Source organism: Harpia harpyja, chromosome 4 (assembly GCF_026419915.1).
Source record: "Harpia harpyja isolate bHarHar1 chromosome 4, bHarHar1 primary haplotype, whole genome shotgun sequence".
Classification (NCBI taxonomy): Eukaryota; Metazoa; Chordata; class Aves; order Accipitriformes; family Accipitridae; genus Harpia; species Harpia harpyja.
The window spans coordinates 44500950-44516890 of NC_068943.1; the positions used below are offsets into that span (position 1 = coordinate 44500950).

A 15941-nucleotide genomic window follows, 5' to 3' on the forward strand; every position below is an offset into this window, starting at 1 on the left:
CCCCGCACCCCGGGAAGCGGAGGGCGGGCAGCGGGCGGGGGCTGCCGAGCCCCGCCGCCGGAGCCACGGGACCGCCGCGCTGCGAGCGGCGGCAGCAGCCCGCGGAGGGCTCTCCCTCGCTTTTCTTTATTTGTTCCCCCCCTTCTTTTTTTTTTTTTCTTTACCCTTTTTCTTTTTTTTTTTGAATTGCATTCCCCCCCCCCCCCCCCCCCCCCCCCGCCGTTCTCACTCGCCCAGCTCTGCGGACGTGCTCGCTCCCGGAGGAAGGCACCCGCGCTGCCCCGGCGCCCGCAGCCGGCCGGAGCGCCCGGAGCCCGCGGAGAGGGGCCCCCGCGCCCCGCCGAGCCCCAGGGCCCCTGCGGATGTGCGAAGCTCTCCTCCGGCGGCCCGTCCTCCCGCCGGCTTGCCTGCTGGGCGCACCGCCTCTTTGTCCTCCTGCACCTACATTTTTTTTTAATTTTTTTTTTTTTTTTTTAAGCAGACCTGAACATCACCGGGGGCGGGGAGGGTGGGGGGCCCAGCGACGCTGCCAGACCGACCCTTGCCCATTTCTCCTAAGGAACTCTCATGGCTTCACAGCTGCAGACAAGTTGCCGTGCATCTTGGTGGACTATCGGAGTTTGCATCCTGGCGGCCGCGCTCCTACCAGGTGAGCCGCTGCCGGCCGGTCCCCCCCCAAGGAGGCGGTGGGCTCTGCCTGCTCTGCGGGGGTCGCGGCAGCCCCGGAGGAGGGCTGCGGGGTGCCGATGGGGGGAAGGGGGTGCGGGAAGTGCTGCGGAGCGGCGGGGAAGGATGGGATCGGCTTTTTGGGGTGCGCGCCTGGGTCTGGAGCAGGTGTGGAAGCATCTGCGTGAGGGTGGGAGAGAGTCGGGGCCGGTTTCATCTCCGGCTTGGAGAGGAACAACACGATCGTTTGTTTCGGAAGCAGCTGCAGGCTGTGGGCTCCGGAGTCCTGGGAGCTGAGGCCGTTTGTTTGCTCTTTGGATTGAGCAACGTCTAGCGAGGCATGGCAGCCAGGCTTCCCGGGAAAGGGAGCCACAAGGCTGGGTAATGAGTACAGATGTTTCGGAAGGAGAGACGGAAGGTTTCAGCTGTCCAGCATCCCCAAAATCCCTGCTCCCCTCAGCACACACACTTCCCGTGGGCTCTTGCGGAGGGGCTCCACTGCTCCCAGGTTTCAGCCCTTCCTTTCACTGCTTTTGCACTTGGGTGCCTGATGGCATCTGATCCATCCCTTTGGTTCCGATCCATCCCTGGAAAGGAGGAGATGGGCAAAGATTCGGATCGACTTCTCCACAGCCCGTTCGACCTACCCTGGCGCTTGCAGAACAGCCCGTTTGTCCCCACCCCAGGGCTCTCTCCTGCCCTGGGCTCCAGCACAGATCTTAGAAGCGGGAGAGTGACCCACTTTGCGAAGTGCCCTGGGGCAGGACTCTTTTATTCTGCTCCAGTGCAGAATGGGTTAATGCCATCCTGGAGGGCTTTCCGGAGTCGGCTGTGGGAGATGTGGAAGGGGGACCAGCAGTCTGGGTTTACAGTGCTTGTGAATGAACTGAGAAATGCAAATAGAACCGATATTTGCCTTTTTGAGGCTAGGCTCCTGGTGGCTGGGTCTGGAGCGCAGGGCAGTGGGCACATGTGCCACCCCCGGGTCGGTATGCAGCCTTCTGCAGGGCTAAGAGGCAGGCTGTGCCTGCAGAAGGAGTGGGATCTGCAGCTGGAGAGAAGTTGCGCTGGAGGCAGGGTGGGGGCCAGCATCCTAGAAGAGCAGCTAGGCTGCCTGGGCTGTGACTCTTGAGATGTGGCTGCAGTTTGCAAGGTCTGGGCCAAAGGATCGGCCGTCAGAGCAAATGCCAGGGCCCAGGGTTCCCTGGTGCTAGCAGAGACAGAGATGATAACATCCAGGGCATGGGAGATCAACAGAGCACAGTGACTGGATGGTCCAGCTAAAATGGATGAGGACAGAGGTGAAATGGAAGGGGATGATGGTCAAGAAACCAGGGAGACAGAGGGAAAAGGTTAACAGAGTGATGAGAAACCAGGTCTGGGTATACTTCTGTATTCCTAGGACAAAGAGATCTGCTGTGCATTGCAAAAAGAGGTGATGGAAGGGACAGCCTCGGGCTCCCTGCACTCCTCTCTGCTTCCAGGCAAGTGCCTGGCTGAGCTCTGGCTCCTCACAAGGAGTCTCAGAACTTTCCATGCCATTCTTCACCTGGTCTTCCCTCCTTCTGATCCCTCCACCGGGCAGCCCCATGCAGGAAACCCTCCCTGCAACACCTGGGAAAGGCATTGGAGGTGGAGTAATGCTGTGGTGACTGTGCTGGGTGAACCAAAAGGGGTTTATGCTCCCACAGTTGCTCTAGGAATTGCTTTCACCAAGGAGACACACAGACAGTGACCCTGGGGCAGGCTGGCATATCACCTTGTCCTGCCAAGAGAGACTTTTTTCCCCCACTTATCCTATTTTTGGCTGTTCTCGAGGCTTTGCTGCCAGCAGTCAGGCAATCTCATCTCCTGCCACTCTGCAGTAGCATGGTAGTTTATCTTGCACTGTCCCGCTGACAGCTCTGCCAGGATAAGCCAGTGGTGCATCTAGTGGTGCCTTGCCAAGCAAAGGGTACAGCCAGCTCTGCAATGCTCCGGGAAGATAATCCCTCCCAACCTCTGTCCGTGATCACCGAGTACCCTGCAGCCTGTGTGGGCGAGAATCTCAGCTGGACCAGTTTAGTGGTGGATCCACCACATTTGCAGGAATGACTGATCCTGTATTACTTATTCATTCATTCATTCCTTTCATTCATTTGTGCACTTCTTTGTACTATGGATGCATCCCAGGGCTGCAGGGAAGGACCAGCACAATACTGTGCTAGGTGCTGCACAAAGCCACAGCAGACTGACAGTCCTTACTAAACCACAGGTCTGAATGCCATACTGAGGCAGGTAGTTTCTCAAGTTCGCAATGCATTGTGCCAAAATCAGCTGAGGGTATATATATAACAAGCCATATGTAAGCTTTGAATGCAGACAAGCTTGCTTATCAAGGAGAAGGGGAGAGGGGAACTTAGGATCCTCTGTTATAAGTGAATTAGTAGCTGTGGGCTTTGTTGGAAAATGGGGTTCGGTACCTAGCACCCAAAAAAGATAAGACGAAGGCAGGAGACACTACCTGCTTTCTGGAAAACCTTTCATGCTCATCTGATCAATGCCATTTCATTTTGTTCCCATCCATGTATACTACCTCCCTCTTCTGACAATGTTAGCTTTTTTTCTGATAAGGAAATAAAAGTTCCCTGCTGTAAAAGCTGTAAGGAGTCCCTTATAAAAATCTGCTTTACAAATTGTCTTTAATGTGATCAGCTCAATCGTCCAGAACAGATTCAATTCAGGGTTCCTGCAGCCTTCCATGCAAATCTGCCTGCCTGTCCATTTGGAACCATTAACCAGGTATCAACTCAGGCTACGGCATTGGGGCTTCAAGATATTGACATAAAGAGGGCTTATTGAAAAGCTGTGGGCTACCGGGGAGGAGAGATCCTAGGTGGCTGATCTTCAGAGGTTAGGAACACTTGCGGTTAAATCCATGCTTTACAAGTCTTAACAATCTGTCTGTTTATCCCTGCCATGAAGCTCGGTACAGTTTGAGATGCAACCACGCAGAGCAGAGGCATTCATCTTGTGCTTGGTCCTGCATCTGCAGATCTGGGCCTCTATTTCCAAATGCTCCCCTCTGTCTGGGGACAAATTCCTGTCTGCTATCACTGGGCTACCTCTTGGGCTCCGAGAAGGGCCTGTGAGTCTTTCTTTGCAAAGTGCTTTGAGATCCTCAGCAAGGGCGAGCTGGAGAGGTGTCTGAAGCTTTGACACAGGGTTTTTCCATCACGGCACTTGAAAGCCGCATTGACTGAGCTGTAGTGACCTGGAGGCTTTAGGTCAAGCTTGGCTGCAGCTGGTGGGAGGGTTCCTTTTTGGGGACGTACGACAGCTCTCTGGAGTGCTGGGAATAGTCAAAGTGTGTCGCTGCAGGATCTGGTCCATCTTGTAGTCTACAGAGCTGCTTTAATATCCCAAAGCAGCTCCCAAAAGGCAAAAAGTTGCTAGAGTTTTGTTCAGCTTTTGGTTTGAGTTCTTAGTCGTTATTTCTCTTTCCCCCATCTATCTCCTCCCAAAACTCAGAAACAACAACATCAGGCTATTTCAGGAAGTAAGTGTGTCTTTTGCTGATATTTTCTCATTAAACCTCGCTTGTTGTGGTGGAACCGACCCATCGAGTTTTAACTCGGCATGAATTGATGAGCTCATGTATGTGTCAGTGTGGGTGAGGCGACAGGCTGTACTGAGAGCCAGCTCAGCCCACAAGCAGGAGGGTGTCTGCCCCATGGCCAGAGCCAGGGGACGACCGTGGTTAATGCTATTTGCTCTCTGAACCGGCAGCGTTAATCAAGCAAGAGCTCCCAGCCCAGTGCACATGGATCCATTTGCAGAGAGACATACAGAAAAGTAGGGGCATTACTGCATCCAGCAACACATCTAGCGCGAGGCAAATGCTCACGATTAACTGGTGGCTGACAAGATGCCGATGCTGGCGGAGCCTGGCACGTCTCTCCTCGCATCGCCCCTCCTCTGGGCTGCAGCTGTACCAGCCACAAAGCCAAGTTTACAGGGAGGTGCCAGAAGGATCCTGTGGACACTGCTCACACCTCAGCTGAATCACGAAGGGAACCAGAAGAGCCGGTTGTCGTGACCTGCTTCCCAGGCCTGCGTTTCCACTGGCACCCCTTGCCCTCTGCTAGCACCACTAAGGCTGGGGACAGTGGGGACAGCCCATCATAAGGCGAGGGGAGAGCAGCGAGTGGCCACCACTAGCCAGGGGAAGGCTCTTTCCCACCTCCAGCGCCCTGGGGAGTTACACAGCACCGCCAGCAGACAGGCATGTGGGGGAGATGGTGGGGCAGCGCCAGGGGAAAAAGATTTTTTGGAAGAGCAGAAGTCTCTGTGAATGCTGCAGGGATGAGTTGGTTAAGTCCTCAGATGGATGGCCACAATCCTCAGGGCCTCTGAGAAAAAGCTCGCGTCTTGCAATGTCGTTGCTCGAGGTCTTGATGGCTCTTGCTCAGTCCTTTTCACAGGCCAGCAAGGCGTATCGGTGCAAAAAGCAGAAACAAATGAGAGAGGGACAAAGGTATTCCAATCTGAGCAACCCCTAGAGATCTTCTTGCTTTTTCAAATACGTCAGATTAAATCAGGGCAGCTCTGATGCAGGGCGAGTTGATGCCGCCAGCCACTGGAGCTGGGACCCAGTTTGCATTTGAGACACCTATTGTGTTAATTACCAGAGCACAGCCATCCCAGCACGGAGAATTCAGAGCTCTGCAGTGAGGGTTCCCTAACCCAGATTACTGTTTCAGGTGAAAATTTGTTTAACTAAGGAATGAAACCTCTCATGATACATCCCCTCACTTTCCTCCTGGCTGCTGTTGAGCCGCAGATGTTCTCCTGGCCTTACAGTTTTCTTCGCTTCTCCCAGTGAAGGTTTAGTCCAGGCTAGATTGACGCATATACCCTCCCGGTGCACATGCATGTACCCTCCCAGCTTGGTTTTCAAGCAGAACCCCTCGGCTCCATACCAGCAGAAAAGCTCCTGCCCAAGCTGCTCAGATGCGAACTATCATCCATGGGCGGAAGGACAGTTTCCCCTCAGTCTGCGCCTGAGAGCCCGTAGCAGCCAGACAGGCACCTCCCTGTCCTTCCACTGTGCCACCATGCTAGGTTTAAAGTCCTGCGTTTACAATCCTGTCTGTCACACACAGAAACGGGAAGCGAAATTTGCAGGCGCAAGGGCTACTTTCCCAGCACTGTGTTATTTTATATGCCCCGTGCTGTCATTTCTGTGTGTCCCTGCCTCCATGGGCACCCAAGGAAGCGTGGGGAGTTTAATGCCTCGCTGTCCATTTGCTGTTTCTCCCCATCTCTGGGGCTGATGCAGCTGTTCACGCAGGCTGGCATCATAAAAGCTGCGGCAGCTCTCGGCTCTGCAGCAATCCCAAGGCAGACAAACAGCAGCTACTGGGCATGAGAGGGGGAGAGAGAGCTTCAGTCCCTTGCTGTTTGCCCAGCCCAGGAGGACAGGGGGTCCCAGGCTAGGGAGGCTGCTTGTGCCCTGTATGGCCCAGGTCTGCAGCAGCTGGGGCCAGGGGGAACCTGGCCAGCGGTCTCTTGTCCCTTCAGAATCTCTGTGGGGTGCTGGGATGGATAGGAGGAACTGACCCAACTTGATGAACCGTCTCTTCTCCATTCCCTCACGATAAAGCTGTCCCTGCAGGAGGTTTATAATCCTCCTTTGACATTATTTGGTGTGATGCAGGAGGAAAGGCTTTCTAAGCACTATCCACCCAACTCTGCCTCTCTCCCTCGCTCTGCTCCAGGCCTGCCCTCCCTGGCTCTGAGCCAGTCCAGTTGGAGATTGGTGTACAGCACTACTTTCCCTCTTCATTAGACCTACAGGTAGGCAGGGGGGAAGAGCTTAAGGAGAGGCAAGATCTGTGTGACTCTCCTCCCTGAAAGAAAAACACAGGGATGGGGTTTTCTGTTCCCCATCCCAGCCTATTTACCTTTCTAACTGCAGGAAATGGCAAAGTGCCTCCATCTGCTCCCGACCATGCAGGGATGCTACAGAAGGACCTGCAAATCACATCACTGCCTTGAAGCAGCGGCAGGTACCAGATGGACCACCTGGCTATGAGACAGCAGGTGCTCCCAAGCCTGGTTAGTCAAGAGGACTCTGCCTTCATCTCTCTTCTCAGCAGTTCACTCTCTACCTGGGAAAACACCGTAATCAGACTGATTTTGAGTCTATTTTTCCTTTCCCATGGAAGATCCATTCCTCCCCCCATGCTAGAGTGAGGCATCCGGAGGCATGGCCAGGAGTGACAGAGGGTCCATGCAGCTCGCAGCGAGTGGCTAACATCCAGCATTTCTGCTCTGGTGACAGGCGAGAGCGGTTCCCAGCACAAAGGCCTGTCTGTGCGGAGACGAGGGGACTGGAGCGGTGCGCCATGTGGCCACCTGAGACCAAAACCAGCCTTGTTCTATGTGTGAGGCTAAAGACACAGTATCAGAACAGGCTGCTGCAGAGGAGGGTCTGTAGCCACATCATGCAGATCCAGCGGGGACACTGGATTTCAGCTGGCCTTATAGGTACCTACCTTTTGCACTGAGGATCCCACGCTTGGCCAAATCAGGTTTCATTTCTTAACCCTTGGCAAGATACCCTCTGGACCAAGGGTGGTACTGCTTGAGAAGCTTTTCACTGACCATTTTCACTGTCCCTAGGAAAGAGAGCCCAAGGGGGCAGTCTGGGGGCAGAGTTCTGGCTATGGACTCAGGTTCTAATGCTAATGTGTAGAAGAGGCTGGTGGAACTTAAGAGCTCAAGCAGAGGCTGGTGGAACTCAAGAGCTCAAGCAGAGGCCTACAATTAGAGGCTGTTGTGCTGAGTGTCCTAGCAAAGCCGGGGTTACAAACGGTCCATGATGGGCAGAAGTCATAGACCTAGGGGAGAGTTTAATATGATGAACAAGGTTTGCTCAGAGGCATGTACAGAGAGCTGGATAGTTCAGGAGAAAAGTCAGCGTTTCCGTCACTGTCTTGTCCAGGTTTCTGTGTAGAGCAGCTTGATACACGATAGTTACGCTGGCCTGTGCGAGGCACTCTGACACTCAGGGCAGGGGAGAGCAGCAAGGGAGGAATGAACCATGCCCTGTCCTTGAACAGCTCAAACAAATGAGCTAGCTAAGCTCAGAGTCTAGGGCTGCGTGAGTTATCAGCACACTGTAGAGTTATAACTCACCCCTCACCCAAACCCATGGCCGTGACGGAGGTTCCCCCTGCCTTGAAACATTTCCTCACCCTCCCACTGCTTTGGGACTAGAAATAAAGAGATCGTCTCAGTGTGCTACAGACCCAGCTTTCCTAACTACCTGCCAGAGCTATAGCTGCTGCGCCAGAGACTGGTGAGTGCTATATGCCCAATAAAATGAATGCTGGGGTGGGCAGGAGAAGGGTGCGCATTGCTGCCAGCACGCTAAACATCCATACAAAGCCTGCAGTCAGGAGTACGCTGGTTTCACTGGAGAATTCAGCTGCACCAAGCTATGGCTACTTTTTTCTTAGGGAGAGGCATCCAATGGGCTTTACTCTTTGACTTTTCCTGGGCTGGATAATCAGCACTGAGACCCATTGTAGGCAAGCCCAGAGTCACATTCCTACCAGAGTAGCTGTGCCAATGGCCTTCCTAGCTTGGGGGGGGCAAAACTAGAGGAAATGTTAAGGATGGATAATTAAAGTCGGTTTAGGGGCTGTAAGTACACACAAGAACAAGATCACCCCTGTTCCAAAGAGGTTGCAGCACGCAGTATTTCCTTGCTGCTCTTGCCTGTGTCACCTTAGTCACTTAGCCAAGGCCCATGCCATTTGAGAAGTGGTGTTTTAAGGGCTGGAACAGAAGGCAGCAGCTAGTGGTTTGGTGGTGTACAGCGGCGACAACTGCACAAGCTGTTCATTCCTGGGCCCGTTCATGCTCTTCCCCTTGTCAGCTGCACTGGCATCGTGGCTAGGAACTGAGCTGCAGGAAGGGGTATCTTCTGGGTGCAGGGGAGAACCAAGGCTGTGCCCATTCATGGTCATTAGGGATCAGGGATGTGTTGCATAGCAGCATCCTTGCCATGCTGTAATTTATATCAACTGCCACAGTTTCCATTGGATACAGGACCCCTCTTGGCTCTCTAGGCAGTGCAGCTGGGTGATGTTGGTCTGTGCATTGCACCCCACAGCTGGACATGCTGGAGCTCTGTATATTTTACTCAGGAAGGATGAGTTCATTTTTGTGTACCAAGGGGCTAAGACCTAGGTGGTAGGTGCTGAAGAAAGTGCAGTCTCAGACCAGCCCAGGATCCAAAACTACAGGACACCTATCGTCGCGACTTCAAAGCCAAGTACTGTGCTGCTTGTGTCATATTGGTAAAGCACATGGTGTCTTACGAAAGGCTTTCGAAAAGGCTTCTTGCCTTTCTCTTCGAGGCCATGGTTATGAAAGACAGTCATGTGCACCAACATGTGAATCAACATACATGTACCAGAGTGCCACCGCTGTCCTGGTGTTTGCCCCTGTGCAGGCATGTCCACCTGCTGCCAGCACTCCCCTCTCCCCAGGCTTGTGTTCGTTTTCTGCTCTCTCCCCGGGGGGAAGCAGGGAAAGGAGGGCGGCAAGGGGACGGGACCTGCTGCTATTGCTTGTGGCATCTGCAGCAGCCCCTCTTGCTGCCCAGCCCAGGTGGTGCGCTCCAGCTGCAGGTGGGGATGTGAGACCCAGAACTTCAGGGCAGCAGCAGTGCCCTCCTTACTGCAGGGCCTGAGGGCTGGGGCAGCCTCTGAACATCTGCTGTGTGCTGAAATGGGGGAGAGGGCTTGCAGGGGAGCAGACAGAGGCCAGGAGCTCTGTGTGTGGAAGTTTTATGAAGACACTTTTACTAGTGATGGTGCTGAGCTTGCCAAACGTATCTCATGTGCTTGGGTTTAGCAAGAACCCAGAGAAAGTGGGGGAGGGCTTATTGGGATCTCCTTGCAGAGGGATTGATTACAGTATGCTCTGATCTTTAGAGGCGGCTTGTTTGGGGATTTGCTTGATGCTCTGATGCCTAATGGGTGTGCTCATGTATCCCTTTGATACAAGCTGAATAGGATCCTTTTGGGAGGATGACAGCAGTCCTGGTAAGGGGTGGGAGGGATGGCAGGGAGAGAGGCTTGCACAGAGCACGGGCTTGTAAAAGGGGGAATGTTCTCAGTGCCTGAGGACCTGGGAGGGAATTGGGAGCAGGGCTGAGTTTGGCAGGAGTAGCGCTGCAGTGGTTGCAGAGGAAGGCAGTCTTCTGGCAGTTTATCTTTGGGTCCTCTAGGACCCCCCTGAGAGCAAGGCTGAGAACTCTCACATTTACACCTCCTGTAGCAGACAGTTGCCACGCAGCATCATTCAACCTGTGATCAGTCGACCTGTGATCAGTCAGCCGTTGACAAGATTTCTTAGATGACTGCCAAAAAAGGAGCCCACCTCACTCCCCACCCTGTGCAGGGAAGGAAACACTAACCAACTGGAGGAACAGTAAAGCATCAGAAATTAAAACTGGCCTGGCGATCCTGTGCAAGCCGATGCGTGGATTTTCCTGCCCCAAAGCTCAGGTGGCCTTGCCACTCACAACGGCTGGGACACACTGCTCCAGCGGGCAAAGCACCACGTGAGGCTCTGCCCTGGTGCCAACTCCAGGGCCATATCCTTCAGTTGACATCCACGAGCAGGTCCCTGTGCCCTGGTGTCCCATTCCCGCTGTGTCTGGTTACATGCTCGGGCTCCTGGCCCAGCAAACCAGACTGCTGTTCCCGTGAGGGTGCTGCTGTGTAGAGCCGTCTCGTCTCATCTCCTATGGGACATTATCCCAGACACCAAGTAAGCAGGGACAGTGCAGAAGTCACCCCTCAGGATTCAGAGGAGCTGATTTGTATTTGCTACTGATTCAGCTGGGAACTGAACTAGCAATTTGCCAGTGAAAGAACCTTTATCCCCTGACTCCCCCCAGTCCTTCTGGGAGTTTGATTTCTCAGCTTGCAGCAGAAGGATGGTGGTAGGAATGAATTCTCTGGGGCTGATATATCCAGCTATCACACTATAGAAATAAAATTCTTTCTTTCTTTCTTGGCATGGCAGGAACAGACTTCCAAAATTGTACCCTGATTTTTAAATACCCTTTTTGCCTGTGGTGTAAATACTAAAACGTGTTTTTTTCTCTCCCCTCTCTCCCGGAGTTTAAAAATATCGCTAGCCTGGGGAGGTGCATCTTTCAGTGAGATTTATAATGGCTGCTCTCAAGTGATGTGGAAAATGAGCCTCCCTCTGCCCCATCCAGCCTGGCACCTTCCAAGAATTTATTTCCTTTATTTGCGTGAGCCTAAGAATACTTAGAGGCTGCATCTCCGCCCAAGCACTCTAATTATTTAGGTTTTGTTTATGGCCAGTCTCTGGGGAGGTGAGTAGGTCTGGGCTGCCGATCCTTCCCTCGTCTGGGTAATTCAGCCCTACATTACTGCCGTTTGATAATGATCAACAAATCACAGATGCTGTATCTATTGCCCGCTATGTATCACCCTGGCTCCGTAAATTGGCCGAGCCTTCGGAGCCCGTGTGAGCAAGACGTGCATGGCCTCTTGCTGGCAGGGCTGCTGCACATAGGCGGGGAGTGGTGAGCAAGATGTGGGCAGGGGTTTGTGAGTCAGCGTAGTGGGGAGCTTGCTGGGGCAGGGACTTTTGCACAGCGCCTAGCATGGCAAGGATCCTGACTTAGCTGAAGCCTTTAGATGCTATCTACCTCAGCTTTGCTTGTACTAGGGCTAAGCAAGAAGCAGGCAGCTTCCCGTGCAAGCACAAAGCTTTGGCTCGTGTCTGTCCAGCCACCTGAGTCCTGGTCAGTGCCCCGTGTCATGCCCACGCCAAGCTGCTGCATTGCTTATCCCGTGATCCCCCACTTACTGTTGACTCTGGCAGCAGGTGGGAACCCCCTGCCACGGGGGTGGCTGAGCACTGCTGGGGAGGCAGGAGCCGGGGATGTCAGGAGGCAGTGAGGAGGAGGCACCCTCCCCGTGCCCCCACGCTTGGTCAGCGCAGGCACTGCTTGGCTGAGGAGGGAGGCTCCTTCCTCGGCACAGCCAGGTGAGGGTTTGGGGTCTGCTGCCAGCCAGTGTCTAGCTCCACAATCAAGCTGTGGCTGCCTCTGGTCTTAGCTCGACTCTGCACCTCCTTCCGCCAGCACCCCTCAGTCCCCATCTCTGTCTCCCTGCTGTGCCCAGCCAGGTCCCTGCCCAGCTGGGGGGCTGAGGCTGTCTCCCATTAACCTGCTTGGCCAAAGGCAGGCCGGAGAGTTTCGGCAGTGAGGGGCTCTTTTCCCAGCCCTGTGCCAAAGCTTCCCAGCCCCAGTCTGATCCACAGGAATCTGTAGTCTCTGGAGGCCGTGTGGTTGCCAGCACCTCTGCTCCCATCACGCTCCATGATAAAGAGAGAGCGAGAGAGATTTTGATTACATTATGACAAGCAACAGAGAGATGGAGTGAAAGCTGCAGTCTGCCTATTGTAATTCCAATTAGCAGGGGTAATGTGGCCAAAGCCTGACAGCTGTATTGATCCAAACTTTGTATGGGGAGAACCTATAATGCAGTTTTCAAAGGTCCCTGGGGCATGGGGCCGAGCACATGTACAGCTGTGGGGCAGGAGAGGAGAAGAAAGGCCTGTTTATAATGGAGCACATGAGCAGGCAACTGCATCTCACCATCTGAAATGCCAGAGCCAGCCTGGTAGCTAAGCTCTCGCTAGGGCTGGATTTGCCTCAAAATCTGTGCTGCAAAATCCCCTTGAACCCCTTAGGACTTCTTTCTACCTGCATGACGAAGCAGGTCGTCTTAGTGTGCACGTGGGATGAGTTTGTCGAGACTCAGTTTCTTCTCTAGACAGAAAGTACCCAAGTAAAATAAACCAGCAGTGGTCTCCCTGCTGGGGAACAAAAGCCCAGGGCTGCATGGGAAGGGGGGGGGAAGGAGGAGGGGGGAGTTTCCCTCTTGCACTTCAAGGCAACTCCTCAAGGTCAGAGCTGAGGCACGCTGGCAGAGACTGTGGGCAGGCTGTTTGTGCAGATGCTGTCTCAGCTGTACCCTTTCTGTGGCTAAGGGGAGGACTCCAATTTGCAGTTTTGCTGGTATTGATCTGAGACCTTTCACTGCCTCTAAACTCGCTTTGGAAATAAAAAGCTAAAATAATTCTTTTTAGGTACATACATTTTTTTGTATTCTTGACATTCCAATTGCTGCCATGCCTGTGGAGTACCTTACGGTACCTCACTGGAAATGGGAATATATGCTGCCTCATACTGACTTCTACCAAGCGTGATTCAGCTTTTACTTAAAGGGAAAGAATGGCCTGGAGGTGATGGCAAAGGCAGGCTGAGCTCAGAAGGGCTGGCATCATTTCTTGGCTTTGCCACAAGCTCCCTGGAATATCCTTGGCTAGCTCACTTCACCTCTGTGTGCCTTTCCTTGTCAAAAGCTGCCAGTAGCAGTCCTTCTCTTCTCTGCTCATATTGCCCTGTGTCTGCAGGGCGCCTTGCACAACAGATCTTGCCGACGTTACTCTATACAACCAGGAGACCATTTGCAAAGCACAGGGAAAGGTGACTCCCCTTTATTTTGTCATTTTTCATAGTAGCCAGGACCCCAGAGCTCCTTGCCCAGGGATTTTAGAAGACAAGAAATTGTTTAGCATAGATCAATGTGCAAATAAATATTCTGTCTGCAAACACCGGACCCAGTTTCTTACTGCTCTGAGTGTGTGATGTGTGGGTTGAAATAATGGAAGTGGGTGAACATGGTCCGTTGGCTTCCCTGCCTGGTTTAATTCAAAGGCCTCTTGATTTCTCGTTCCACTAGTTTTGCATTTGGGTCACTTCTGGTTTCCATTCACTATCTGGGGGGAGTTGCAGGTGGGTGAGAGGTGTGGGCTGGACAGCCTGCACACCCCTGCTGCCCTGCCAGCCCAGGGCAGCTCCCACCCACACCCTGGCTCTTTGCTGGCAGGGCAGGTGACAGGGGTTCCTGCTGTGCCCTGTCCTTGGTGGATTTGCTGTGAATGCTGAGGCAGGAAGGATGGCTGCATGCTGGGGACAGTAATGTAAGTCTCCAGATACCTGCAATGTGTTTTGCTTTTGCCACTGATTTCCTAGGTGGCTGCGAGCAAGTTTCATAACACCTGAGTTGCCCCATTGTAGGATGCAGATAACAGAAATGCCCTGCCTGTTGCATGAACAAGCACTTCAAAAACTCCGTGGTCCTTCCATAAGAGGGGGCAGGTAGCAACTGAAACCCAGGCCCTATGGGCCATCCAGCTTGGTTCACGTGCGAGCCATCACACGGTACTGATTATAGTTGCCTCAGACAGCAGATGGATCTAAACAAGTGTCTTTATGCTATAAAAGCTTCCGAGTCGATCTCCTGGGTAGATTATGATTTTAGCCATATGCAAGAGTCTATGGTATTCCAAGGCTGGGGGAAACTTCCTAGGAAGATGTGTACCACAAGAAGCCATTTCTTTTTGTAGCCAAAGCAGCTGCAAGATGCACTGAAGGAGGGAAAGGAGGTTCATATCCAAGCTCCCTTGAAGCTTGGAGGTGGGACACTGCAGCTCAGTGTAAAAGCAAGGAAGCAGCAGGCTCAGCAACTGCCTCCTGCCTGCCCCAGAGTCTCTCTGCATCCCCCTCCTTAACCCTCCTGCCCCAGTGTGCCCCAGCAAACCAGGCTGGGAGTGTTTCCAACTGGATGAGTTATTACAAAATCCTGGTCAGGACAAAGAGAGAGATGGAGGGTTTAAAGTTCGATAATTGTTAATTATTACCCAAGCTTCCCATGAGACTTTCTGGGGAAAGAGACATGCCTCTTTTGCAAAGGTGTTCCGTGGAACATTAGTCTCTGTCCTGGCCACGCTGAGTCCTTTCTCTCTGCCTTCTTTCTGCCTCCAGTGGGATTAATAAAGAGCTGCTGGAGAGCTTCTTATCTAGCAGCTGAATAATGTTTGTAATACAGGGAGGGGAGGCAGCTTTGATCCGGGAAAGACAGCAGAGGGAAAAAAAAAGATGGACTATTGGGACAGGGGGAGGGTGTGGGCCAGGCTGGGCTGTGCTGGTGCGTGGGAAGTGGGCACGGCTGCTCCTGCACCCAACCTGTTCTGCAGAAAAAAGATGTGGGTTTCCAGGGCTTGTCGGGCTGGGGAAGAAAGGGCTGTACCCAGACGCCAGCAGAAAAAAAAAACTGGGAACCCCCTGTGAAGGAGAGGAAGCACAGAAAAGGGGAGCTGCGGACAACGCCGTCCACACCAGGAGGCTTTGCAGCCTCCCACGAGCAGCTGCCCTGGCACAGACCTCCGTGGCAGGGTGTTGCTGCTCGGCAGCTCCTGCTCCCCTTCTCTCACCAGCAAAAGTGGCCTCATGCAAGCTGGCACCAGTGCTCTTGCCGGGCGGGAGCCCGGAGGTGAAGGGCCACACCTGAGAGGCAGGACGGGCTCTCGCTCTTCTCACGGGTGTGGGCTGGGAGCTGGTTGGGCTGGGCTGGGCTGGGCCCCCGAGGCCAGCATCTCTGTGAGCGTGCCAGGGCCACGGGAAAGGGAGCAGCTTGGTGCAGGAACGGTTGGTGTAGGGAGAAGTGATTGCTATTAGGCAGGAGGGGGTTTAGCTCCCACCTCCTTGCAGCGCTCTGTGCAGCCTCCCAGCACGCTCATTTCTCACCCTGGGACTGCCTGCTTTCTGTCCCCAGTCTTTTCTGGCCCTCGGGCCCTGAAAAAACACTACTTCCCAAGCAGGATGAAAGCTCCCTGAGACTCCGTGGGCAACAGAAGCAGCTCTCTGGCCCCTGTGGATCTGTGGACAGGTATGCAAAACTCAGCCATGATCCACCGAGACTGAACTTGTCTGGAGCTAAGGAAGTTATGATAATGGTAGTAACGGCTCCAAAACTGGCTCTAGAGAGTGAGTGTTGCTTTGGGTTTTTCAGGTTTTTCAGCAGAAAAATGGGCCTGAGCAGTTGAGACAGCCTGTGCTAGGAGCTAAGGTTCCTAAAGGAAAAGGAACTTCTTTTATTTTTTTCTTTCTTGCAACAATGTTCCTTCGCGTCTTTAGCCTATGTTTCCCCATAGAGAGTCCTTCCCCTTGGCAGGTCCAGACAGCTTTGTCGGCTTTGAAGTGTAGTTTCACACCTGCTGCTTTCCCCCAAAATGCAACCAGTTGTGGGGCTGACCACACCAAGCTGTGTTGGGTTTGCAGCTCACCCTGCGAATCTGAAGAGAAGAGGTCTGTGCCCCTGAGA

The 15941-nt window shown here is 53.4% G+C and overlaps 1 protein-coding gene across 7 annotated transcripts in view; it reads left to right on the forward strand.

Annotated features, from left to right (window-relative positions):
• Window positions 1–215: 215 nt before the first annotated feature.
• NECTIN1 (nectin cell adhesion molecule 1) overlaps window positions 216–15941 on the forward strand; it is a 109159-nt gene continuing 93433 nt past the window's right edge. For all 7 annotated transcript variants that reach the window (XR_008235122.1, XM_052786526.1, XM_052786522.1 and 4 more), the window contains exon 1: window positions 216–649. Coding sequence is in view for 6 of the 7 variants with exons in the window: in XM_052786526.1 (XP_052642486.1) it covers window positions 568–649 (82 nt within the window). In the remaining variant the exon portion in view is untranslated. The remainder of the gene's footprint in view (window positions 650–15941) is intronic.